General features: G+C 43.8%; 3 protein-coding genes across 5 annotated transcripts; 1 reads left to right on the top strand and 2 right to left on the bottom strand.

The window, feature by feature from the left end:
• Window positions 1-1,788: 1,788 nt before the first annotated feature.
• Window positions 1,789-5,652, bottom strand: gata1a (GATA binding protein 1a). Its single transcript, XM_076141445.1, has 6 exons — window positions 5,524-5,652; window positions 3,898-4,131; window positions 3,295-3,795; window positions 2,890-3,035; window positions 2,636-2,761; window positions 1,789-2,516 (listed from the first exon to the last, which is right to left on the bottom strand). Exons 2-6 carry the CDS (start codon window positions 4,109-4,111, stop codon window positions 2,229-2,231), a joined length of 1,275 nt encoding a protein of 424 aa, XP_075997560.1. The 5' UTR covers window positions 4,112-4,131; window positions 5,524-5,652; the 3' UTR covers window positions 1,789-2,228.
• A 3,418-nt stretch (window positions 5,653-9,070) lies between these two features.
• LOC142990979 (ras-related protein Rab-7a) lies at window positions 9,071-11,099 on the top strand. Of its 2 annotated transcripts, none has more exons than XM_076140886.1 (5): window positions 9,071-9,238; window positions 9,549-9,675; window positions 9,796-10,014; window positions 10,706-10,831; window positions 10,940-11,099. In XM_076140886.1, the coding sequence occupies exons 1-5, from the start codon at window positions 9,183-9,185 to the stop codon at window positions 11,024-11,026; spliced, it is 615 nt and encodes a 204-aa protein (XP_075997001.1). In that variant the 5' UTR covers window positions 9,071-9,182; the 3' UTR covers window positions 11,027-11,099. The 2 variants fall into 2 exon arrangements, with proteins under 2 accessions (XP_075997001.1, XP_075997002.1); XM_076140887.1 differs by having other exon boundaries at window positions 9,073-9,198.
• Window positions 10,888-24,157, bottom strand: hcfc1a (host cell factor C1a). Of its 2 annotated transcripts, none has more exons than XM_076140885.1 (28): window positions 24,031-24,157; window positions 22,674-22,874; window positions 21,742-21,890; window positions 21,352-21,512; window positions 21,026-21,234; window positions 20,802-20,886; window positions 20,560-20,666; window positions 20,260-20,439; window positions 19,900-20,145; window positions 19,636-19,784; window positions 19,356-19,538; window positions 19,058-19,276; window positions 18,596-18,700; window positions 18,277-18,493; window positions 17,925-18,058; window positions 17,642-17,789; window positions 17,338-17,564; window positions 16,142-17,102; window positions 15,779-15,918; window positions 15,522-15,656; window positions 15,200-15,407; window positions 14,800-15,072; window positions 14,601-14,707; window positions 14,364-14,498; window positions 14,095-14,280; window positions 13,672-13,969; window positions 13,516-13,579; window positions 10,888-13,415 (listed from the first exon to the last, which is right to left on the bottom strand). In XM_076140885.1, the coding sequence occupies exons 2-28, from the start codon at window positions 22,867-22,869 to the stop codon at window positions 13,376-13,378; spliced, it is 5,262 nt and encodes a 1,753-aa protein (XP_075997000.1). In that variant the 5' UTR covers window positions 22,870-22,874; window positions 24,031-24,157; the 3' UTR covers window positions 10,888-13,375. The 2 variants fall into 2 exon arrangements, with proteins under 2 accessions (XP_075997000.1, XP_075996999.1); XM_076140884.1 differs by having other exon boundaries at window positions 15,779-15,921.
• Between the last annotated feature and the right edge of the window lie 761 nt (window positions 24,158-24,918).

A 24,918-nucleotide genomic window follows, 5' to 3' on the forward strand; every position in this document is an offset into this window, starting at 1 on the left:
CATAATGAAAGTCTTATTTCTCCCTCTACTCTCCACTCAAGCGTGTACAAATCAGGCATGAGAACACACACAGCGATGAGAGTGATAATGAATGCATCTATCTCCTCTCAAGGACAATTTTTGTCCACAAGAAGTGAATTTTAACAGGACTCATTTGATCAAAACCTGAGAAATCCATTCTAAATACTTAATGTCATAATATTTCAGAGTGTCTTGTCTTACAGGCTGAATACCTGCAGTGTTCTTTGTGGCCCTCGGTTAGTAACTGACAGGGAGTGTGTGAGAGTGGCGATGCCAGCAGCTGGTGGATGTTTGGGGTCTGTGGCCTCAGTGATAGCTTATCAGTAATCCCCCAGTCCTGAGCGAGCAACCCCAGCCCAGCGCCTCAACATTAAAAAAAAAAAGGCTGTACACACACCAACACCACCGTTCTTACATGACATTTCAAAATGAAATGTCATTGATAATTACGGCTTATTTAGAAGGAAATGGTGAAGCTTTGAAATGACTTCTTGACTTGCTGACCTTATTTCTTTCATTTTCAATTCAGATAAGAGACTTTATCTTAATAGTCGTATCTGAATCACATATTCCTTATCACCCAGACGTTAAACAATCACTATTGATCACCGTGTTTGGTCCCCACTCACTCTACAGTCGGTCCAGATCTGGACTGAAATACAATCAATTCAAGATTTTTCCCCCGGCCTGATGTGGATATCTTTGCTAGTGACGCTGGCTGCCCTGACCCTGTGACCTCTGAGCTGATTGTGTCCACAGTTTGCCAGCTTGTTGTAAGGAGTTGCGATTGGAAAGAGGAAATGTGCTCACTGCTCCCATCAATCCAGTCAAGTTCACCAGAAAGATCCACAATCACCTCTACTTCATACATATATGAAATATTTCCTTAAATATTTCCTTAAGCTTCACAAGACATCTGTTGAAAGTACAAAATAATGTTTGTGGTAAAAAAAGAGGGATTTCATGAGTAAAGTTGTAATGTTTAAAGAAAAATATTCCAAATGTTAAGAGAGTAAAATCACAATGACAAGAACAGTAATTATCCCGAAATAATACTTTTGATACTGAAATAAAATTGAGCTAAATGGCCTTAATGCAAGTATTATTTTCGAAATAACAATTTTTGCTGAGTCATTTTTGAATGAGTAGTATGGCAGAAAATGTGGCTTTATCCAGCGCCCATGACTCTGATCAGCTCTGATCTAAATAACGACATAAACACAGTTAACTTAAATACTTTCATCATTTAGAGACTCTGAAGTCATTGAGCTGCTTTCTTTGGTCTTAAATTGGGAAACAGGAAGAATCAAATGTCTGTGTTTCGAGAAGTATTCATCATGACTGAGCGAGTTTCACGTCGTCTCTGATGTTTGCATTCAGCCACGACATAAGAGAGAGAAATGTATGCATGAAACATTCCTGCACTGCGCTTGTTTCCCTCCCTACTTAAAGAAGAGAAAACTTATGTGTGTGTGTGTGTGTGTGTCTGCGTGTGTTTGAACTTGAGCCAAGCGGTTGATCATTAACGAACTATAAATTTACAGCTCGGCAAGTGTTGCACTTTAGTTGAATGTTTGGTCACCGCTGCTCAATGGATCATTTGCATTACCACAATTGCAGTCAGGCTCAGTCCTCACAATAGGAGCATTATACCTGAGTGTGAGAGCACAATGGCACCACAGGGGAAACGCACTGCGGCCACTTCACATGAACGGAAAATTCAAATTACAACACACAACAAAAGCAAAGTCTTGGCTACTCAAACTGTATAGCGCACACCTTTTATTCAGTCTAGTATACACAGAATCAGTTTCACAATTATAAAACAACCTGTATTGTACAATACCAACACGTATTTCACAGTTTGAATGATAGCAGAAGTGTTTAAGAGACACAATGTTTGTTTGTGTGTGTGTGTGTGTGTGTGTGTGTGTGTGTGTGTGTGTGTGTGTGTGTGTGTGTGTAAAGCTGTAAAATGACAGTAAGATGATATTATTGGTTGTGAAAATAATATGTACAAAATGGTCTTGCCCCTTAAATACAGTGAGAAAAATCCGAAAACAAACTGCAGATATACATATGTGCAAATCCAAACAAGCAAGCAAACAAGCCCATTGCTAAATATAATAAAGCTTCATCCAATAAGGTGTTTTGTCCCCCTGTGGTCTAGTGTGTATAGTGTATTCTACTCTGCCTGCGTTGCTGATTCACACTAGCGTGGGCACCATGCTGGTGTTGGGGTGGTGGGCGTAATGTAAGGTGGCTGAGGGGTGCAGGGACGCCGACGTTTGCATCAGGTGTGGCGTGTGGCCGTAGGTCAGTAGAGACCCGTGGCCCATGGAAAAGGGCCCGCTGCCCTCATCCATGCAGGGCTGCTGAGGAACCTCCAGGTAAGGCTCCAGCAAAGCAGCCTTCTTGCTCTTTTTATTCTTGTTGGACACTTTCCGGTTCCGTGTTTGGATGCCGTCCTTCTTCATGGTGAGGGGCCTGTTAATCTGTGGAGGAGTAAGAAATTGGATTGTCTGCATTCATATTCATTCACCAGCTGATGTTGAGTAATGGAGGTCTTATGTGTAGTTTTAGACTTAAGGTCTCGTTCAGCTGTTCAACTCACATTGTGCAGCTTGAAGTAGAGTCCACAGGCGTTACACACGGGCTCTCCGTTGGCGTTGCGTCTCCACAGTGTTGTTGTGCTTGTGTGACAGTTGGCACACAGCGTTCCTGCCCGCTTGCTGACAATCTGAAACACAGAGGGGGAATCATCATGATTTCGATTCCCAAGGAAACTCCTTGAGCCGTAATAAAACGTGGCTCTCATGATCCATTGAAATTTGACAGCGAACAGAACAGAATCTCAGTGTGTCATACCAGTCTTTTCTTGGGCCGGATCAGGGGTCTATTTTGGCCGTTCATCTTGTGGTAAAGTCCACAGGCGTTACACAGGTAGTGGCCTGTACCGTCCCGGCGCCACAGAGGGGTGGCTGTGGCTCCACAGTTAACACACTCTCTGGCCTCTGTCCAAGAAAGAAGTAGTCATGTTACCAGATGAATCCGGCGAAAACTCATTTTAGGTCATGCAAATGGAAATATCAGTTCTAATATTAGTTCTATCCTCAATAAATAAAGTATTATTGTAAGAAAAAGTGTTAAGATGACTCCTAAATTAACTTCTAGTGAAGTCTTAATGTAATGAACTTTGATGTATTCAATATGGGTAATAATAATAATAAAAATAATGATAATAATGGTTAATATGAAATGAAATCATCTCACCTGGTGTAGATATCCTCATCTTGCTGCGTAGTTTGGGGGAGAAGGAGGGGCTTATCCATGACCCCTGGGTGGAGTACAGGGTGGCCGAGCTGTAGTCCTGTGGAGAGGTCATGTACGGGCTGTAGGGGCTCAGCATGTGTGGGTGGGAGTGAGCTGAAGGTGTGTACATACTCCCAGCTGCTGGAGTCAGATTCAGAAAATTGCTGCTGCTGCCTCCCAGCGGGCTCATGCGCTCGGCCTTCAGGGTCTCCTGAAGCCGGGGACTTTCTCTGCCATCCCTGGCCGGAGAGGAGTATCCGTCCCTGGAGGTGGTGAAGGAGGATGTGCCACTGGGAGTGTACAGGGATGTTGGTGTGTGTGGATACAGTGGAGTCTTGGTGAGAGTGCTGCTGCTCCAGGTGGAGGCTGGCGGGTTGTACGGTGAGCTCAGGGCGTGGCTGCCTGACCCGTCCAGGAACTGGAGGTTGCTCAGGAGAGATGGTGAGGTGAACATCTGACGAACTGTAGGGGAGATGGGCAGAACAGACAAAATCATTACACTTTATTATCATGACATATGATTTATCTATTTTAGAATTCTGAGTTAGAGGGTTGATAGCTGACCCGAGCTTTGTCTGTAGGCAGATGAGGCTCGGCTGTGGCTTGGGTTGGGGAAGAAGGAGGGCAGGCTGCTGTAGTCAGTATCGGGGCTGGAGAAGAAGGCCTCTCCCTCTTCCCCCGGAGGCAGCAGGCCCGGCTCAGAGGAGAAGCTGGCCAGAGGATCAGAGCTGATCAGAGACGGAGAAATCCAGTGGGAGTGATCTGAGGAATCGTCCATGTTGGCAGAAAAGGTACAACCTGCAAGACAGTGGTACAACTCTTACTTTCATGGTCTAATTTTGGATCTCCTTTCAGAAACTGAGTAGATAATATAGCAGAGTATTGATTTATATTTTTGGGCACAGTGGAATGACATCGCAAACTGTATCTTGTGTGATTGAGCACAACTTTGATTGAGGCAGATCTAAGGTTATCAAGCTCTTTAGTTGTGAAGAAACCAGTTTCACTTATCAGAGAGATGAACTCTTGACAGCAGGTTTCTTTGAACTTCCTTTTCTACAAGGATCCTCATTTGACTGTGGTTGAAAGTACAACTAAAAATAAATGGGCCTATAAATGTCGAGCTGCAGCAAGTGACCAAACGGTTTGTAGTGGCCTTCAATAGGTGTGCCAGTTTAGAGAATGCAAAAGATAAACGTCCCCAGGGATGCCTGAACAGGGCGGACAAACAAAATAAAAACAGTTGTCTTTGTTTCTGAGAGTTTGCGAGATATTAAAATACATTTGGTGTATGGTTGTCCTCAGACACAATATGTTTTCTTATCTATGTTGTCTTAGTTGTAATATAATCCTTTTCAGGATCTGCGTAGAACATGAGAGCAACACTGAGAATTACAATAACAGGCGCTGCTCTTCTCACGCCATATCTGAAGAGGAAAGAGAGGAGGAAAGAGAAGAGACTGATAGTGTCTGATAAAGTCTGAGAAAATCTGATAGACAACATTATTATAAGGTTAAATATATCCAGCTCCACTGACAACAGAGCGCTACTCTCATCTGATTAATAGAAATCTGTTGGACTGCAAACGTGATAAACAACATGCGAGAAAGAGAAAATCTGTCATAACCGGGATCAGTTGTATTCATTATGTCTTTTTCTAAATAAAAGCTTGATGCAAGGTGGATGTTTGGCCTCTTGTGTTAACTGGATCAACCACACACACACACACAGATGTTATGTAAAGCAATTCACAAGCAATTGGCCATAAGTTAGTTTAGTAGAATTTTAATTGATCTAAAACAGCTGATTATTTCAGAATGAACGATAATAATTCATTTGAAAAAAGCATAATAGTCATCAAACAATACAACTCATAATTGATATATATATAGTTTATATTTTTATATTTAGCTACAGTTACAATGATGTACTTCAATGGATCAGAATAAAAAATTAAACTAAACCAAGAAAATTTTGTCTAAAATCATATTCAGACAAAACTAAACTGCATCTTTGAGCAAAGTCTTGAGCAAATGATCTAGCAATTAATGATCTTTGCTGTTATTAACCCTTTACCAGTGCAGGTTTCAGCTGTATCATATATTTTTGCACACTCGGTGATTGGTTACCACCGGTTCCACTGTCCACAAATGGTAAGACGGATAGGAGACAAAGAGGGGAACACTTACCTGAGTGTGTGTCAGAGATGAGCAAGGTGAGAATGACTCAAGGGGTCAATGGTTTGAAACCAGGTGGAGGGTGGTATGGCGATGACTGTCTACCTCAGTATAGGCTGACGGCCCGATGTGTAACTTCTCCAATACCCACGAAGTTTAGGGCTTAGAAAAAGCCCGTGGGAGGGGTTTGGGGACATCATTTTAAAAGACACACCTCTTTGGTACAAACAGAAAATCATAATTTATAATGGAGCAAATGCATTTTAAAGGAATAAATGTAAAAAAAAATGATTAAAGAGCCTTTACATCTGTCTTATTGTGGGATATTTCCATTAGAGGCCACCACGAAAGTTGAAGTTGTCAGCTTTAAATCATTCTCCTTTGCTCTTGCTTTATGGTTCAGCGTGCATGTCGTGTAGTAATGATAACATGCTTGTATCTCTGAGGAAGCACTTAGTACAAAAAACTGATATCAGGAGCAGAATTTGACCAAACTCACACTTACAGTTAGAAGTGGTGGAGACAAATAGGATTTAACGTTTCAACAGATATACACAGAAATGCACTTGTAAAGGGATTCACACTGTTTTTACCAGCAGGGCAGTTCGCATGCAAGTTGGATGCGTTTGTCTGTTGATGAATGTGCATGCAGCCGCTGATAAGACCGGCTCCACATGGAAAAGAGTTTGACAGACATTTGAACAAAGCAAATATAACATGCAAAGGCTCAATGTCTTTGTGGTTCACGCGAAGCTTAGAATGGAACACAGTAATGCAAATCGGGAGATGGGCTGCAATCATGGGGAGAGATATGGTTCAGACACGGCTCCTCTCTGCACAAACCCGACTCTGTCCGATCATTTGATAGTCAAAGCAGTCCCCCCAACTTTCCTCTCTCTTTATGCATTTACAGTTTCCAGGGAAATCAGGGGAGAAAACAGTTGGGGAAAAAATTTTCATTTGCAACACTGGCCCGTCTTTGACCGTTAAGTTATTTTGAAATCAAATCAACATAAAGGAGCAGGGGGCGGATGGACAGCATCAGTTAGGCCAGATGCAAATCATCACAGTGTGAAGGCATTGGAAGGGTTTTTGTAATTCCCATATATTTTATCCCATTTAAGAAAGTTTGGACCACTGAGGGTCAAGTGTCACTGGGTGAGGGAGGGATTGTTTCAATAATTCAGCTTGGTTTACTACAGGGTTGCAATCTACCTCCATATATAATCCTGTGATCTCACCCAGCTGACATAAAGAGACAAGCAAACGCATTCACACCTGCAGGCAATTCCGTGTCTGGTTCACCCAACCTGCATCAGAAATCAGAGCTCCTGAAGGAATCAAGCCTTGACACACTCCACAAAGAAAGACCTCAATCAAATTTGAACCCTCGACCTTCTTGCGGCGAGAATACAGTGCCGCCACGCCGCTTATAATGCTCTTGATATTAAACATGACTTTTGATGAATATGTATAACACAGTGGGTCAGTGGTTAGCGGGATTTGCATGTTTCATGAAACATTAAATGGCTTGAGTATGCAAATGAAGTCTTCCTGTTTATGTGTGTGAGGCCTGTGAAAGATGTCTACAAAATGTGTGTATGGATGCTTATGTAGCAGGATGCTTCACATGACCTTTGCATGTCTACGTGGCTGTTTCATACACGGGACATGTCCTTTCTGGGATAATAGTACTGAACAGAGATGAACTCTATTATGAAATGCTTGTCGGAAAATAAGTTTCTGAATGAGAGTAACATTGTGAGATGAAGCCTCATAGTGGTTGTGCGGACAGCTGGGCAGGGATGTGGGTGCTGCTGCTGTGGGAGCGGCCTGCTCTGCTCTGATAAGACGTTATCAAGATGAAAGGAGGAGGCCAGGAATTACAGGCCCGCCGCTGACTGTCATACACACACAAAAACACACACACAAACATACAGGACATTGCAGCACATCTGTGGTTGTGTGTGTTTGCTGGGAGATGGTACCCTGAAAACTCAAACATGCCAGCATGCCTACTTAGTGGCAAACTCTCTCTCTCTCTCTCTCTCTCTCTCTCTCACACACACACACACACACACACACACACACACACACACACACACACACAATATCGTACAGAAACGCTGGAATGTTAGGTGGGGTAGCTGCTAATGGATAGTGTGGATGGTGTTGACTGTCACCATTGGACTTTGGAGGGTTTGCTTTAACTCCCCAGAAACAGGCTTGTGCTTAGGCGGTGGTCTTATCTCTGCCGTGCAGCGCTCGCAGACATTATTACTGTATATACCCAGGAGTCCTCTCGTGCTCTCTCTCTCTCTCTCTCTTACTCCTACACACACACCCACACCCACACACACACACACACACACACACACACACACACACACACACACACACACACACACACACACACACACGCACACAAAGAGAGTTCTCCGTCCTCTATAGTTTTACCTTTCAGTTTCTCTCATTCTCAACTGTTACATTTTCAGTCAGCAAAGCATAACCAGTGAGTATCTTAGAGGTTTAGTTGGCACGTGACTGAGATCTGCATGTGAGATGTCGTGTAGGGGGGTACAGTGTCACAGTGTGTGTGAGTGACTAATACAGTTAGGTGACTATGTGTTTCCTTGAGACAGCATGTTACCATAACTATGAAAGTATGGTTAGAAATACTATGCTCCAGCAAGCTTGGCCCTTATAGATCCAGTTCTCCCTTATCCTGCTGGATGACCTTTGACCTGCAAACAGGGACGCAGCTTTCTGTGCGATTCACTCCAAACATGATAGTCTTCTGCTTTCATTGCGTCCTGCACAGACTCGGGACACCCAGTGCCAGAGGCAGCAAAGCCGCCCCAGAACATCCCTGAGCCTCGCCCAAGGTGTTACCATGTCACTCATAAAACAAATCCTGCTCCTAAACGTAGAATTTTAATCCCCCTTTAGAAGTGATTTTTTGTTGTTTGATGTTAAATATTTTATAATTCTCTGCTATTTGTGGGTCTAATTGTAATAAGTATTTCTGTAAATCCTGTTATTGATGGCAGATTATAAATGACTCCGGTGCATTTTGTGGGCATTTGTGTTATTTTCTGAGAGGGATTTGAGCATTTAGCTTCAGACTAACTCGAACGACAGACACCAGACCTCTATTCTGTTGTGTCTGTCAGGTTTTCAGTTGATTCACCGACAACCTGACAGAAAACATCAGAAATGAACAGTAGAGAAATCCTGAACGTGAGACACACTGCCCTCTAGCGGGGACAAAGAAACTGGTCAATTTATTGTGATTTTTATCGTTGAAAATAAAGGGAATTTTGTTATTTTTAATGCATTTTCCTTTTTTGTTACGGTGTCTGTTTTGTGCATCAAACCCAATTTCTTAAACTGTAAAACTCTGGCCGTAAAATGCCTTCATGGCCTGTTGGAATTATTGTAATTTGATGTTTACAAAGTTTAGAACTGTAGCGTATGGAAAACGGTTTCTACCTTTTGATTTCTGAAATACTAGTTATGTTGTAGCTACACTATATCACTGGTTTATAGTCCTATAGCATGGGGACACGTTCAGATTGAAGACACTCAGCCGTAAAGTGTATCGGCTTTCCGGGAGTGCCTGAACGACACAGCAGCTGAGGTGGAAGTGTGGCATCTTTAAAATCCGGACCATGAACGAAGGAACAAGTACGATTTACTTGAAAATGATCCTCATAGGAAACTCGGGGTAAAGATATGACATCTTTTTCTTAGATACCAATTCAAGACGTGTGTGCTGAGTTGTAGACGTCTCTTTCACTTTCATTTACTGTGATTCCAAGTTGTAAAACCAATACGTGGATATATATATAAGCGAAACCAAACGATTCTGTGTGTTAAAAAGTAATAGTAGCAGTGACAGTAGTTGTAATTAGCTGTCGTTTGTGCATTAGAGTCAATTATAGTTGTTGTCTAATGCGTATGTGCACGCATGCAGGTGAGGAATAATAGAGATTTGAGTGTACTGGCCCTTTAAATGGTTTGTTTTGTTTACGCAGGGTGGGAAAATCCTCCTTGATGAACAGATTTGTGAACCACCGCTTCACCAACATGTACCGGGCCACGATTGGGACTGACTTTCTTAACAAAACAGTGACTGTTGATGGAACCTCAGTCAGCCTGCAGGTAATCAATCAATGCAGGTGGTGGATTTTCACCTGCAAAGTCAATGAGGACCTCACAAGGACACTGTGCTTTTAGTTTCTGGTGTTAAATAAGATCCTGAGCAAAGTGTTTCCCTCTCAGATCTGGGACACAGCAGGGACAGAGAGGTTCCAGTCTCTGGGTGTCCCACTCTACAGAGGCTCCCATAGCTGCATGCTGGTGTTTGACGTCACATCCAGTGCCAGTTTCTCCAGCCTGGAGGAGTGGAGGAAGGAGTTCCTGATCCAGGCAGAGCCCCCAAACGTATCCAACTTCCCCTTCATCGTACTGGGCAACAAAACTGACCTGAGCAACCGGGAGGTCAGCTGAGCACTAGTATTCAATTAAAATGGAAGAGTGCAATGGGAAAGCATTCATGCACACAACTGTACTCATTGTAAAGAAGAGTTCAATTTCTCACCTTCAGTTATAGAGATTTTTAGGTTTTTAGATAAACCCTAAGAGTGAAGACAAGAGCAAATCTGACAAAAGAAACAGAAGTTGATACTAATGACAGCATTGTTTCTTTGATGGCGTTAAACCATCACAACGGAAATATTCAACTCCTGTAGCTTCTTAATAATCATGAAACGCAATTGCAGTCAGAGAATTAACTGACAAGGCTAAACTGAACAATTGCGTGGATTAATTAGAGAGCACTCATTGAATTCATATGCAAATGTAATCAGTGAAGAGAACTGCTTCATATCAGCGGTGCTGATTGGGACGGTTAGCTGTTACAGAATTCTGAATGATTATTTCTTACAATCCTATAACAGGTATTAATGTCACTTTCTGTAAGTACATAGCAAATTTCACAGAATAAACGCCAGTAATCGTATCTGGTTCTCATCTCATATCAAGTTTTCAGGTGAAAACACTGCAGTTCACAAAACCATGTGAAGCTTCTCAATTACCAAGATGAACAGACAGCATTACACAAATTATACATTAACTAAATCTAATATGACAGTACCATTTACTATGACAGAAATGCGGGCTTTTCTTGCAGGTATCTAAAAGTCGAGCACTGCAGTGGTGTGAGCAAATAGGAGCAGAGTATCTTGAAGGAAGTGCCAAAGATGATCTAGATGTGGAAACGCCATTTCTGAGAGCGGCTCAGGCTGGTTTACAACAGGTAATTCCCTGAGTTGTACACATGTAGTGAAGATAAGACTCAACACAACACACCTCTATGTTTAACATGTTTATTTTTTGATGATAAAAGATACATTACTCCCTACAGTACAAAAAACACACATTGGAAAATACAGGACATTTCCAGATAACCTGCGAACAACCAAGAGAAACTCGCAACAGCTGTCAGTGCTGAACAGCATTTCGCCCCAACGTGGAGGGAGAGTTCGGCGAGACCTCGGCACTGCTGATGATGACCTATCTAACAAGGGTGCAAAAATAGTGACCCAGCAAAGGTATTGTGGAAGGAAAGGACACAATTGTATACCACGTGGAGAGAGGAACAAACTCATTAAATGTTTTTTGAGAACCTTCAGCTTATGGTCTAACTTAAGGCATCACTACTAAAATACACTGCTTTTGCATGCATGTCTAGTTTTGTTCAACAGACACACTGACACGCACAAAATTATGAATGCATATGAAGAGAAAGCTCGGTATAGAAAGAAATCAGGAGAAACCACAAATGGAAACCAAGGTGTGAGACTTGCGAGCCGGAGAAAAGGCAGCAAGCGGAGCCTTGGCTCGGTTCTTCTTCCTGGCCATTACCATCACCACTTATTCTGCCCTTACAAAGTATGGATATACACTCATGTCCAGCCAGAAACCTCCTCCCTGTACAAGTTTGTATCATGATGAAACTAGCAGTGATTCAGACTCCTACAGTGAATCAGCTTGACAGAAGCAAATTAGAACAATCAGGGAGACTATATATATTTATATATATATATATTTCTGTTTCTTTTATAAGTAAAGACACAAAAGGCGATCAAGAGATGACCAACATGTAAAAACAGTTTCTTACAGGTAATTATATAAAAAGGCCAAGATGTTCTTTTTTTGTTTTATTCTTGCTCTATGAACGAACTAATTTACAAGTGAGTACACTCTGGCTATGTAAGCTTTCTCCCCAAGCCGTCCCCATTCGAAACATACGGGTATACACGGGTCACAGTGAGCGCTGCCGAGCACGCCATCTGTGATCGGAAATACAGAGCCGTAGAAGGAAAAAAATTAAAATTTATTAAATGGATTCACATACATCAAATAGGATAGGGAAAATAGGTCTACTAATATAATTTGCCATTCTAAAAAAAAAAAAAAAAAAAAGAAAAATTATTGAACAAGAGGTGAGACGCCACATTCATGAGCATAAAAAGCGCAGGGCAGCTGAGGGGCTATAAGGGGAAAGATGTGAAAGAACTGATGTTATATTTCTCAAACTCCTTGGATTTCCATGTTTGGCAAACTCAAAGCAACACAATTATTGAGTAAATTGTAGTAAACAAGGTACAAACTCTCCTCTCCCTGGGTCCACTTCAAAGTTCCCTTCAGTCCTATAACCTCTGCAATACTACTTGGAACAAATACAAAAGTCTTTCTCTCTCTTTCATTTACCATCTGGTACAACAAGAACATACAACCAACTGAATGAAGATTTAAAAATATAGTGGCAACCTCAACACAGCCACCCATCTTTCCACAAACACAAACTATGGGGATGAACAACAGTTAAAAAAAGTGATGTTTTTTAAAAATGCACACAACATACACATACACACAGGAAGAAAAAAAAAAAAAGCTTAAAAAATACAAAAATAAACTACACAAAAGATCTTCTGCGTCATTGCTTGCTAATTTTTTGGGAAGATTTTGCAAGATTTTTTGTGTGCTGCAAGTCTCAGTCCTAGCAAAGTCTGTCATTCATTCTCCACAAATCTCTTCTTTTGCCGTTACTTTTTATGTCCACTTTGCGTCGGCCACCAGTCCTCGTCTCGGGGTAAAAAGCGCACAGTGATGACATTACCAAGAGGCTGGAGTCCAGTACGATGACTGTACAGACTTGGTTGGTTGGTTGATGTGAAGCAAATTTGTACTGAGCAAAAAAAAGAAAGAAAGGGAAAAGTGATGTCCTCTGTCTTTGAGGACAAGTGCTTTATTCGTTTCCATACCGATTTTTTCCTCTCATCTAAACTAATGCCGCCACAGCTTTTTCAACACTGTACATTATCTTGTGTAGTCTCTCTCTACACCCCTCCCCCCCAGGATTCACAAAACAAAACAAAGAGCAAAAAAAAAGGGTAACATTGCGCTCAGGCTGGCTCCCAGTTTGTGAAAGATGCGAATGCTTCTATATTCTGCTCAACTACTGAAACAAGCCAAAAAAAAAAGAGATGTTAAAAGGATGGAAGGGGATGGGACTGAAAAAGATAATGTGCTTCTAAGTTTGTGTTGCTCTAAAAACAGTACGATCAACGGAACGAAGAGGAAGGAGGGGTTTTATCTACAGAAACACTCGCTCAGATGGACGTTCATCTCGGCATCATACTGTTGTTCTGCCTCCATTGCTGTCTTCATCTGAGTCGGACTGGAGGGTGGAAAATGAGATTAGGATGAAGAGGAGGAGGTTGGAGGGGTGGACAGTCTTCCTGATAAAAGGAGTGGAAAGGAGACAAAAGACTGGGAGGGGTCTCTGGGGGCAACCTCACTGATCCGTCCTTCCTTTCTTTGGACCAGTAGCCTTACTGCAGAGAGTACACATAAAACCGGATTAAGCTCTGTGTGGATTATTCTGTGCCACTTGAATCTTCACTCTGTGCGTGCCTGATGTATACAGGTACTTACGTATCTGGAGAGGTGCCTGGTCTTTTGGGGGCAGGTTTTGCAGAGGCAGCATCTTTTCCGGATTCTACCGGGCAGAGAGAGAACACAACATTGATATTTATGCCACAATCTGGGGTCCAACCTGCCAAGTCACAACATATGGGGTGTGAATTTCACCTTGTAGCCATCGAACTTGGGTGGCGGGGCCGTAGCCTTTCTCGTTGCGGGCAGCGATACGGAAGATGATGGCTGGCTTGGTAGTGTAGTCGATGTGGGCATTTGAGAGGCTGGATGACTGAACCAAGCACGACGGGTTGGGTCCACAATATACGCGCATAAAGGCCAGCTGGGCCGGGGTGGAAGCCTTGGCTTCTGCCGTCTGGCTGCTTTGAATGGCCAGGTACACCGAGTATTCAATGATCTTCCCCGACGTCACCGATGGGGGCTCCCATGTCAGGTGGGCACCGTCTGGACTCTGTAGAGGGACAGTAAGGAAATAGTGCTCAGTGCTAGGAACTAAGGATGTATGAGAATGGTCAATAGGATGTGTTCACATTCACACAAAAACAGAAATAAACAAGGCCTCAGCTGTGAGTTCACCTTGCTGATTTTGATGGCGCAAGGTGCCCCTGGGAAGCCTGGTAGGCAAGTCTTAAAAGCAGAAATCTCAGAGAAACCTCCACGTCCACAAGCATTGATTCCTGCAACACGGAACTTGTAAGCCGTTCCAGGCTGGAGTTCCATCTTCTTCATCTGACTGTAGTCTGGCATGACACCAGAGTCATCCTACAATACAAGACATAATTCGAGATTAGAGACAGATCACACCGATTTACAGTCAACTGAGCATAAAAGGAACAGCCACTTACATCTCCCTGCGACTCGTCTCCTGGCACAAAGAAGTGAGTCACAACCATATTTGTAACTTTAACGATTCCTACATCAAACCACTGGTTCTCTTTCTTCACAACAGCTTTCACTGGAGTTGGCTGAGGGGCCTGTTTCTGTATCAAAATAAAGAAATTGTATTGATTAGAATGTTGAAACACAAATGGTGTTTCATTTGATTAAACCTCTCATAGGTTTGCAGTACTTCAGTGACTCACCTCTCCTTCGATGCCATTCGCAACCTCTGCAAGAGCTGCTGCAGCTTGCAGCTTTGCTGGGCTTGCCACTGATACAGAGGGTGCAAATGTGCTTGATGGAGCGAGTGCTGTGGAACAAAGAGTGCAGTATGAAAACATCAGTCTCCAATGTGTACAAGCCAACATGAAGTTAACATTGAGATAAAGCAGAGCGTCTCACTCTCTGCGGTGGCACGGGGCAGTAGTGATGCCACAGCATTGGTGACTGCAGCAGCCATCTCGTTGTGTCCGTTGCTCTCAACAGAGGGGTCGTTGAGGCTATCGGCAGGAGCAAGGCCCTCAGTGGGCAAGCTTGCATCAACAGTGGCCTGTTGGGCAGCAGCTTGAGCTTCTTGGAGTTGCTGCTGCTGAACCAGTGCTGCCAGTTCCTGCTGGGTCAACATGATGGGTATAGTTGTGGTCTGCTGGCTTTCTCCAGCGGAATCGCTCTCATCTGTAGAAATAGAATTTCTCATCAGACCTAATTGGCAGCAAACTTCTAATAATTCTGCTGTGCCCTGCCCTCATCTGTTGTATGTGCCAGACAGTAACGATATATGTGAAACATTGTTCAAACTCACTCATTACAGCTTGCTGGGCAGCTTGAAGGACAGCCTGGATAGCCAGTGCTTGGGCTTCTTCGGTGGCTGCTGCTTGAGCTGCAGCCTCTGCTGCTGCGGTCACTGCCAGCTCTTCATCTGACAGACCCGTCACCATGAGCGTGGCTCCCTGACCCTCTGACATCAGCTCTGAGGGCAGGTTCAGTGCAGTTGCTGTTGCTGCGTCTCCCTGGATCAACAAATTAAAGCAGTCACATCAATTTAGTGCAAAAATTACACTTTTCATTTCTGGTGTTTATATACAAAGAAACAAATAGAATTATTCCTGAAAATCCTTGTTTACCTCTGCTTGTGTCTCCATGGCAGCAGCTGCCTCTTCTGCAGATGCAGCTTCCGCTGTTGTTGATTCGTCAGTTTGCATGGGTTCCTCTGTAGAGCTGGCTGCAGCACCAACCCCTTCTGCGATTGACGAGATAGACTGGAGAAAAAAAAGAGACAAACATCAGCGCACTTGCCATGGACCACAATAGGAAAACGATATTTTGAAAGTTGTGAATGTAAGGGGAGATGCTGAAGCTTGTAGTAAATGAGTGTTCTTACAGGTACAGATGGTCCAGGGGCTGTTGTAGACTGAGTGACAGTAGTGATGGCCCTGCTCTGGGTGGTGGTAACCTGAGCAGTTGTGTTAGAGGCCGCTTCTGCACTGCTGGTACCTTCAGCTCCCTCCTCTGTCTGCTGGGCTGCTAACAGAGAACATAGTTTAGGTTTTACTTCCAATTTTTTTTTAATTTATCTTATGACTTACTGGTGAAACACATGAACATAGGATGGAGACTAGTTCCTAGTAATGAAAGGAATTGTTGACTTTTTGTTGACAGAATGATAATAATATCTAAGAAAATATATAAATAACAGTTATCTTAGATAAACTCAGAGAAAAAGAAAGAAAGATCCTAGGTGTACCTGTGTTTTCGCCTGTTTCCATGCTGCAGGTGGCAGTGGTGGCTGTGTTGGTGGTCCCGGTCTCGTGGGTTTCGCAGGGTGGATTGGAGCAAACCCTCTGTACTGTGCCCGTCTGGCCTCCGCTCATGTTAGATGATGACTGGGTGGGGGTGTTGGTGGTCCCCGTCTCGTGGGTTTCACAGGGTGGATTGGAGCAAACCCTCTGGACAGTGCCTGATGCTGTGCTGGTCTGGTCACCTCCCATGTTGGAGGTAGCTGTGGATGGGGTGTTGGTGGTCCCTGTCTCGTGGGTTTCACAGGGTGGATTGGAACAAACCTTCTGGACAGTGCCTGATGCTGTGCTGGTCTGGTCACCTCCCATGCTGCAGGTAGCTGTAGATGGGGTGTTGGTGGTCCCCGTCTCGTGGGTTTCGCAAGGCGGGTTGGAGCACACCCTCTGCACTGTGCTCGTCTGGCCTGTGCTCATGTTACACGATGCCTGGGTGGACGTATTGGTGGTGCCTGTCACATGGGTCTCACAGGGTGGGTTGGAGCACACCTTTTGGACCCCTCCCATGGCGGACGAGGCGGTGGTAGCTGTATTGGTTGTCCCGGTTTCGTGAGTCTCACATGGTGGGTTGGAACACACACGGAGTGTGGACATGTTTGCTGATGCAGTTGTAGCTGTGTTGGTGGTTCCTGTTTCGTGGGTCTCACAAGGAGGATTAGAGCAGACTTGCCCTGCTCCAATGGTGGCAGAGGACGTGGTAGCCGTGTTGGTTGTTCCCGTCTCATGGGTCTCACAAGGTGGGTTAGAGCAGACTAGGGTTACTGTCCCGGAGCCCTCTGAAGCACCTCCTGCCTCAGTGGAGCTTGGTTGCTCAGAGGTTGGCGAGGCCAGGATGGAAACTGGCAGGTCCTGCACAGGTTGGGCTTCTACTCCACTGGGGGTTGTGATTAGAGTCACCTGGGTGGGCTGGTTCTTAGGAGAGGAAAAAGACTTTTGAGTTATCTTCATGATCATACAACCGATATCTATTTCTGAACAAATCCCTTACATCTGTGTCTTTTCTTTAATTTCTATTCCTTCATAGTTCTTATGTGATTGTAATGTAATTACTGGAGAAGACAGCAGCATCCTAAAATTTGTCATTTTTGTCTGTCTTTAATTTACTAGGATTTTAAGCATACTGCGAGAAGATCAGAGACTGATGTACCTGCACAGTGATTGTAGATGGGGGCAACGTAGACGCCGCAGTCAGGCTTGCCTGCGCCGCTGACACGGTAATGGCAGTTGGAGTGATGACCTGGCTGGACAGGGTGGCGATAGTGCCCAGTGTGGTGATGGGCGTAACCAAAGAGGCGTTGGAACTGTCTGCGGCAGCGGCGGCCCCAGCCAGGCTCGTGGAGACAGTACCAGTTACTGTACCAAGGGTGGTGACGCCTGAATGAGAGAAAATGGTGTTGAGATTTCTTTGTTTTGAAATTTCCATCTGAAAACAAACGAGGAAAAATTCCTACCGGTGGTCCCCTTGACAACCAGGGTGGTGACGGTGGGTTTGACAGCAGACACCGACACTGGTGTAACAAGTCGAACACCACCTACTGTGCCCATAGGTACAGTGCGCAAAATGGTGCCCGGCTGCCCAGGAGCCCCCTTCAAAACCACCTAGAGGAACAATCAAGGATGAAAGAGATGAGGCAAGACTAGGCAAAACAACTCTCAACGCTCTAACTAAAATGACACCATTATTAAAATGACACTGAACTAAACCACCAATAGAAGTAAAGAGAGTCAGTTTACCTGTGTGAGTCCCTGCTGACCAGCACCCCCAAGTTTTGGGACTGCAGTGATGATTTTGCCAGGTGTTCCAGTGGTCATCACCTTTGTGGTAAGGATTGTGATGGGATTCTTCATACCTGCACTGCTAGTAACACCTGCACGAAAACAGACAGAATAAACAATTATTGCAATTTGCTTGAATTCACTTCAAATATCAAAAGGTTAAAGCCAGTTCAGAAAGTTATTCTAAAACAATCAGGATCATTTACATTGTGGCATGTCCAGCCCTCCTACCAAGTTTGTTGACACTAAGGATTATGTAGTCATCCAATTTTCTACAGGCAATTGCACAGCAAACCTAGCGAGCACACACCTGTAGCTCCCGACTGGGACATGATTGCAGACATGGGGATGGTCTTAATGATGGTGGTGCCTTGCTTAGTTGTGGTGGGAGACACTCCACTGATGTTGAGAATATGAGGCTTGTTTCCTGCTCCTCCGGCCTGGGAAGTGGTGATGATAGTTGTTGGCTTGCCATCAGCGGAGGTCACCAGCTTCAGTATGGTGCCGGCTGGGAGAGGACCCTTTGACTGGGGAGAAAAATAGACATTATTGCCTGTCTGGACAGAGGTGCCTGTCTCAGGAGTTTTAAGCTACCTCCTGTTTTTCTTGCACTAATGCAGATAGCTGACCTGTAAGATCTGTGCGAGAGGGTTAGTGGAAGCCTGGCCGCCGACAGATGATGTAAGCGATGGCTTGGTTTGCACCACAGACATCATCTTGCCAAGGTTGGAGATCTGCCCACAAAGGAGAGAGACTCAAGTTCATGAGTGGACAAAAAACATCGGACAGCATAGGGAGTTCAGTGGGAAACTTGGCCCACAAAACTGGTGGCTCTATTAATCATTCCAGCCATTAATGACTGACAGTCATGCAGATCGCTGTACTCATGCTTATAGTTTCTTTGATACATTTCTTCAACAGTCACTGCAGGCCAACATTTTGCCTCCCACCCCCCAGTTGTTCAAGCCCAGAACAAGTCATGGTCTTGTGTCAAAAATGACAAAACAAATCTCACAGCATGCATGTGGAAGCACCAAAAGATTCTCCAGTATTAAATTAGGCCACTGTATTTCCCAATGCTGTTTTCTTACCAGAGTGCCACCGCCGCCCATAGTGAGGGGGCTCTTGACCAGGGTGATGGTCTTGGTTACTCCTCCCACCACAGTGGTTACCACTTGGGCCTGCTGGGCCACAGTGACGGCACCAGATTTGTGCACAGTGATAATGGGTCTTGTTGTGGTAGGTGATGAAGCTGTTGAGCCCACCTGCGCGGCAGCCGTCTTCAGCATTCTGGTGGCTGGGTTGCTGACCTGGACACACAGTATTATGTTTACAACTCACTTTTGTCACAAAACAGAAAACAGTGTAACATGTCACCAGGTTTCCTACCATGATTGGAGAAGCCATTTTCACTGCAGTTGTGCCAGGAGAAACAGCTACTGTTTTGAGAATAGTGGCACCTGCAGGAACATTGAGCAGAGTGCCAGCTGAGGAGGGTGGTATCTTCTGCGTTGCTGCTGCTGCTGCAGCTAAAGCGGCCATGCCACTCATCTGAGGGCTGCTGCCAATCGGCTGAAACCAGGAAAGTAAACCACTATTGAGCACATTTCATTTGCTTACTTGGGTACATCTTTAAAATGTTACCCCTTTTATAAAAATGTGTTCATACCGAGCCTTGGGTGTTTTGAGCAGGCATCACCATACGAACACCTGGAGGAAGTGATGTCACTGTTACAGGGGATTTTCCAATCTGATTGGGGCGGACAGTCACAATAGATGCACCGGTGGCAGATTGGGGAGCTGCGACCTTTAGGATAGCTGCAAAGACGGGACAACGTGATTACAACATATACAGTATATGCAATGAACTCATCCAGGTGACATTGGTGGATGACAGTGAGTGACAAGGATGAATTGGAGACAACTATGATACCTGTCTGTGGCAGACTCTGAGCAGAGGGAGCTGCTGAAGCAGCGGGCGCAGGGCTCTTTGGGGAGTTCAGAGGCTGTGATGGAGTTGCACACATGGCTGGCGAGGTTGCAGCCGGAGCTGCAGGGATGTCATATTTTTGTAGCTGAAGTAGGTACGTGTCCGCAGTGGAAACAGCACCCCAGCTCACCTCCAGAGAGTTTGTGTTGGCACGGACTAACTGCACTCTGGCAGGGGCATGCGGCCTCTCTGAAAAGGTTAAGGAATGAGATATTGTACATTAGCTGTACTGACACCATTTCAGAACCTGAATAAGCTATTCCAAGTAACAATGACCGAATAAGCATTTTGAAGTACGCTTACCTGTTTCAAGGTACCAGAGGTCTTTACAACAGACTTGGTTGTTCCAAGCTTTTCGATAACCATCCCGGCCGCTCCAAACATAGAGTCTGGAATTAATGGCCACAGCGCAATGTCCAGCACGGGCCCTGGGGATGTTATCCTCAAGAGTATCCATCAAAACAGTTTCCCAACACATTGAGTCTATAGGCAAAGACAAGCAAAAACAGAAAAATGAGCCCCCAGTGATCGTATTCTATGTCTGCTCGATATGAAATCTAGGTTTAATAAGGGATACATGTAAACAAATAAAGCTAGACAAACCCAGATTTAAGCAGGCAAGAGTGTTTGTGCACTTCCATTCCTTCTCATGTGTGGCCACTTTCACATCATCCATGACCAAAGGAACCCATCCTCCAAAAACATACATCCTGCACAGTAAGGAAAGAAAAGTGAGGTGAAGCAAACAAACACAGCTGTACTATAATACACCACAACAACAGCATTCAATACGGTGCAATACTTCAATATGGTTCAGCATTCATGAGGAGCAACAGTTGTCTTACTTGTTTGTGATGGTGGTGGCAGAGTGCAGACTTCTGGGGAGTGGGGCCGTGCCGTTTACTGACGGTTTGTTCCATGTAAGGGTATCTGGAGCAAAAATAGCCGTTATGGCATGTATTCTGTCAGTGCTGCCACATTAATTTAAGTAATTAAATTGGAAGTAAAACAATTCTATAGCCAAGACAGAAGGATACCGATTTCATTTAATTAAAAGTTCAAAACCTACCAATATCAAGTGTCCACAAATCTCCGAGACGGCAGCCACTCATCCCTCCATAAATAATCAGACGTGATTTCCTGCTTGTCTTTTCAGTGTATACCACAGCAGTGTGGCTCTCGCGGGGAGGAGGCAGAACTCCGTACGTGATTGGAATATCCCACCCAACCACACTGGAACCCGCACGCAACTCAAGGGTGTACAAATCATTCAGGTATCTGACAAACAAAACCCAGACATTAGTCACCGATTCTCCAGTGGCATCCCCATGACTCTAACTGGGTACAGTAGGATTTCTAACCTTCATGCAAACAAACGCAATATAAACTCTTTACCTGGGAATGTTGTTTTTTGGGTCCTCGCTGTCATTGGCTAGTCCGCCAAACAGGTAGCACTTGTTGCCCACCAGTGAGAAACTGTGGCCAAGACGAGGACAAGGAGGGGGTCCATTCTTCGGGTTCTTTGCTTTTAACTTCTTCCATTCCCATCTGCTGGCCTAAAAGAGAAATCAGTGTCTAAACAAGATGGATTCAACTGACTGTCATAGCGGACGCTATCAAAACGACTGCATCCTGTAATATTGCATTAAACTATATTTTACTTATCACACATCACGTTCACAGGAACACCCACAGGAGCAGAACTTAAATGTAGACTTACATCTGATCACATAAAAGACATAAAAGACTTTACAAAGTGACCATGTGTCTAACAAAACAAATTACCTGTAGCTCATAGAGATCATTGCTGTACTTTCCATACTCCACCATTCCGCCAAACACAAGCAATCTTGTGCCATCACAAACAAAACCATATGCCGCACAGCCGGGGGGAATATCACCACGGACTGCTGGGATGAACCACTGGTTTGTTGCTAGATAATAAAACAATAAGAATAGTTAAGACTTTCAGTAGTGGCTTAGCCCACACATGTCATAAGAATCAACAGTTAAATATGCATACAGAAAGAAAGTTGACTTAAACATCAGCACACACGATTCCAATAAACAGTCTATCACTTTGTTTGAATTAAACAAAGGGGGGTCACATTAAAGGCAATCTTCTCCATTATGGTTAGTGAGATAGAAAGCATGTTTGTTTTGAGACAGCAAGATAAAGCCAAGAATCGTGTAGATATGTACAACAGACTCAAGAGACTGTGTTGGACATGATGTATGAGTTGAGTGAAAAGATCCAAATCTCCTTAGTTTAACGTCTTAATTTTGCAATAATTTGCTGAACTGCACTGTTGGAAACATAGAGCATAAAGATAATTCTGCCTATGGGTTGAGGGCACATCTACATTACATTCATACACAGAACATGTCTGTTCCTACTGGACTGGGTCTGAGCCATGAGGGCGCACTGTATTCATAAAACAACCACGATCATTCATTTTACTTTAGCCCGCCTTTTTTGGCGTACATTACCCCTTCTTCTCCACCAGAGGGGGACAAAACATGCCGATCTGCTAGGCCCTGCTGAGGCCTGCTCACTACTCATACTAATACATCTCCAAATAATCTAACACAATCAATTAACTTTACACTCACTTAGTAAAATATGTTATGGGGCATTTCCTACTCAAGTATGTGTCAATAATAAACAATGTTTTCCAATAGGAGGCAACATATTAAGTTCTTAACACATAACTTACCGGTGTTATATACGTGCAATTCGTCGACTATGCCTTCGTTTCCGCCGCCAAATACAACCATAAGCTCCTTTATGGCAACGGCTCGGTGTCCGTGTCTGGGCCGGGGGACAGGACCGGACCAACCGAGCACCCGTTTCCACCGCGGCTGCAGGACCGACGCCGTGGTGCCGGACACCGCGGAGCCAGGAGCAGTCATGACTTCTGGGCAGAAAGAACAACAAAGCGGTGGCGTTTGTCTCAAAGTGCCCAAGAAACATCACTTACTTCGAGTGTCAACACAGAAGAGTAGTATTGTTCACTGTAACGTAACTTCAGAAAAGTCGTTAGTACGGGCATGTTAACTGAGACGGTTAGCCGTTAGCTTGACCGTAAATAAATAATTAAAAAGAACAAAAGCGCCAAAGTATACTTCTTGTGACTAACAGTTTATCGTACCTGGTTAGGAGAAGCATCAACACAACACAAAATAAATGAGCGAAATCGTTTCAACACCTAAGTTTTGTCATAGCTGCTTCTAACCATTGAATTCATTCCATGGAAGCAGCCATCTTGCAACCAAACAAACCCCCGCTAACGTTCCTGCCAGTCTGAAAAATGGCGGAAGCGAATGTATAATACAAGCATATCATAGGTAAATATCAGAGTAAATTGATGTAGAAATACTCACAACGCACGTAAAAACAATTAATTCTACACTGGTTAACCAAGCAAACGCCAGACAGACTGAAATGCAGACTTAATCCATAGTTAGAACGGTTAGCAGGAGTCGGCTATTTTCATGCCTCTCTGGGAGTCGCCATATTGTAGCTAACGAGCTTAGCATTTGCTGCAAGCCTATCCAAAATGTTAGCGCCAGAAATTCATTTATCCTCCAATTTTATAGCTACAAGTACAATTTAATCCTCTATCATTCATATTACATACACGCACAATACACCAAAATATTTAAGGGGAATATAATTACTCAAACAAGCTTTCTAGCTACACTTTGTTAACACTAGCGGCTAACGGCTCTCAAGCCTATTTGCTCCTGCTAACAATGTTAGCTGTACGGATGGCATCTGTCAAAGTCTAGGTAGATTTTACAATTAAATGCAAAGCGATTCAATTGTATTTTGCCATGCTTTGTTTACCTGATACAAATATATCTGCAACAACACTCCCAAGACGTGACTAAAAGTAGTTAGATTCCATATACAGATTGTTATTATGTTTCATGCCGTCTCTGGAAGCAGCCATTTTTTCGACAAACGGCCTACTCTCTACAAGCTCCCACAAGAAAAATGGCCGGGGCGGTTTGCAAAAACAAAACATAACAAATCAGAAAAAGGGTATTGTTATTCAAGAATTTACTTACTTATTTCGATGCAGTAATTGCAAAAATGTGAATAGGTGGTCTGTTCTCGTTCAAATAGTCCAAATTCATTCAATTTGTGAAGAAGTATTTCCTCTCATGCCTGCCTGGAAGCTGCCATCTTCTTGACAACCAGAGGCGGAGGAAAATGGAAGAGAGCTGGCGTCACCCAAAGCAAACATGGCGACGCGCACCGATTCGCCAACACTTTCGGACACTATTGTCTACGTTTTTCGATGTTTACCAACGTCTATCGGTGTAACCTTAGTCATTGTAGCAAAAGGGTTTAATTGTTTATTGAACTCTTGATTCGGCAAACATATTTTAAGTGTAAGCACAGTACAACAAGTTGACTTATAGCAAACGGCTTATTGTCCCTTACTAAAGATGGCGGCATTTCATCGAGATAGGCATTTGTTTTAGAAATGTAAGCGGCTTTGAGCCTTTGTTTCTGCCGCAAACTCACTTAGACATGATCACGTATGATCAGAATGTGTCTATTGTCAGTAAATTATTATATTTTTTATCTCCCAGTCACATTAAAGATGCCACGCCCACCTCGGAGCGCCCTCTGCTGGTTCAATCGGGTTACAGTTTGCTCATACGGAGATAAACAGCAGGACGATCAAACAAAAACAAAATGTAAACACGCTCAGCGAGAATTCTTCATCAACTTTTTCTTAGACTGGAGACAATCGGGACAGTAGCAGAATGTGATCAAATTTAATCATTGAGTTTATTTTATAAAAATCAGATTCCCTTAGCAAACGTAAGCTTTTTCAATGTCAAGAAATTTAAACTGTTCACTTTTTTCAATCGGATTCATTCATAAAATGTAAAGCCTCTGAAATTGTTTTGTAATTTTAAAGCTGCACACGGAAACTTGCTATA

Source organism: Genypterus blacodes, unplaced genomic scaffold (genome assembly GCF_046128005.1).
Source record: "Genypterus blacodes isolate CSIRO-AG114 ecotype Tasmania unplaced genomic scaffold, CSIRO-AGI_Gbla_v1 ptg000017l_1, whole genome shotgun sequence".
Lineage (NCBI taxonomy): Eukaryota > Metazoa > Chordata > Actinopteri > Ophidiiformes > Ophidiidae > Genypterus > Genypterus blacodes.

What these genes read in the sequence shown, in the direction of transcription:
- hcfc1a (XM_076140884.1), bottom strand. Translation starts at nt 22,869, where the DNA reads ATGACTGCTCCTGGCTCCGCGGTGTCCGGCACCACGGCGTCGGTCCTG. An exon ending in CCAAAAAACAACATTCCCAG is followed by an intron (nt 21,235 to 21,351) that starts GTAAAGAGTTTA and finishes TTTGTTTGTCAG; the next exon opens with ATACCTGAATGATTTGTACA. An exon ending in GCCACCACCATCACAAACAA is followed by an intron (nt 20,667 to 20,801) that starts GTAAGACAACTG and finishes CTTACTGTGCAG; the next exon opens with GATGTATGTTTTTGGAGGAT.
- LOC142990979 (XM_076140886.1), top strand. Translation starts at nt 9,183, where the DNA reads ATGAACGAAGGAACAAGTACGATTTACTTGAAAATGATCCTCATAGGA. An exon ending in ATCCTCATAGGAAACTCGGG is followed by an intron (nt 9,239 to 9,548) that starts GTAAAGATATGA and finishes TTGTTTACGCAG; the next exon opens with GGTGGGAAAATCCTCCTTGA. An exon ending in CTGACCTGAGCAACCGGGAG is followed by an intron (nt 10,015 to 10,705) that starts GTCAGCTGAGCA and finishes CTTTTCTTGCAG; the next exon opens with GTATCTAAAAGTCGAGCACT.
- gata1a (XM_076141445.1), bottom strand. Translation starts at nt 4,111, where the DNA reads ATGGACGATTCCTCAGATCACTCCCACTGGATTTCTCCGTCTCTGATC. An exon ending in TCCGGCCCAAGAAAAGACTG is followed by an intron (nt 2,762 to 2,889) that starts GTATGACACACT and finishes TCTGTGTTTCAG; the next exon opens with ATTGTCAGCAAGCGGGCAGG. An exon ending in TCTACTTCAAGCTGCACAAT is followed by an intron (nt 2,517 to 2,635) that starts GTGAGTTGAACA and finishes ACTCCTCCACAG; the next exon opens with ATTAACAGGCCCCTCACCAT.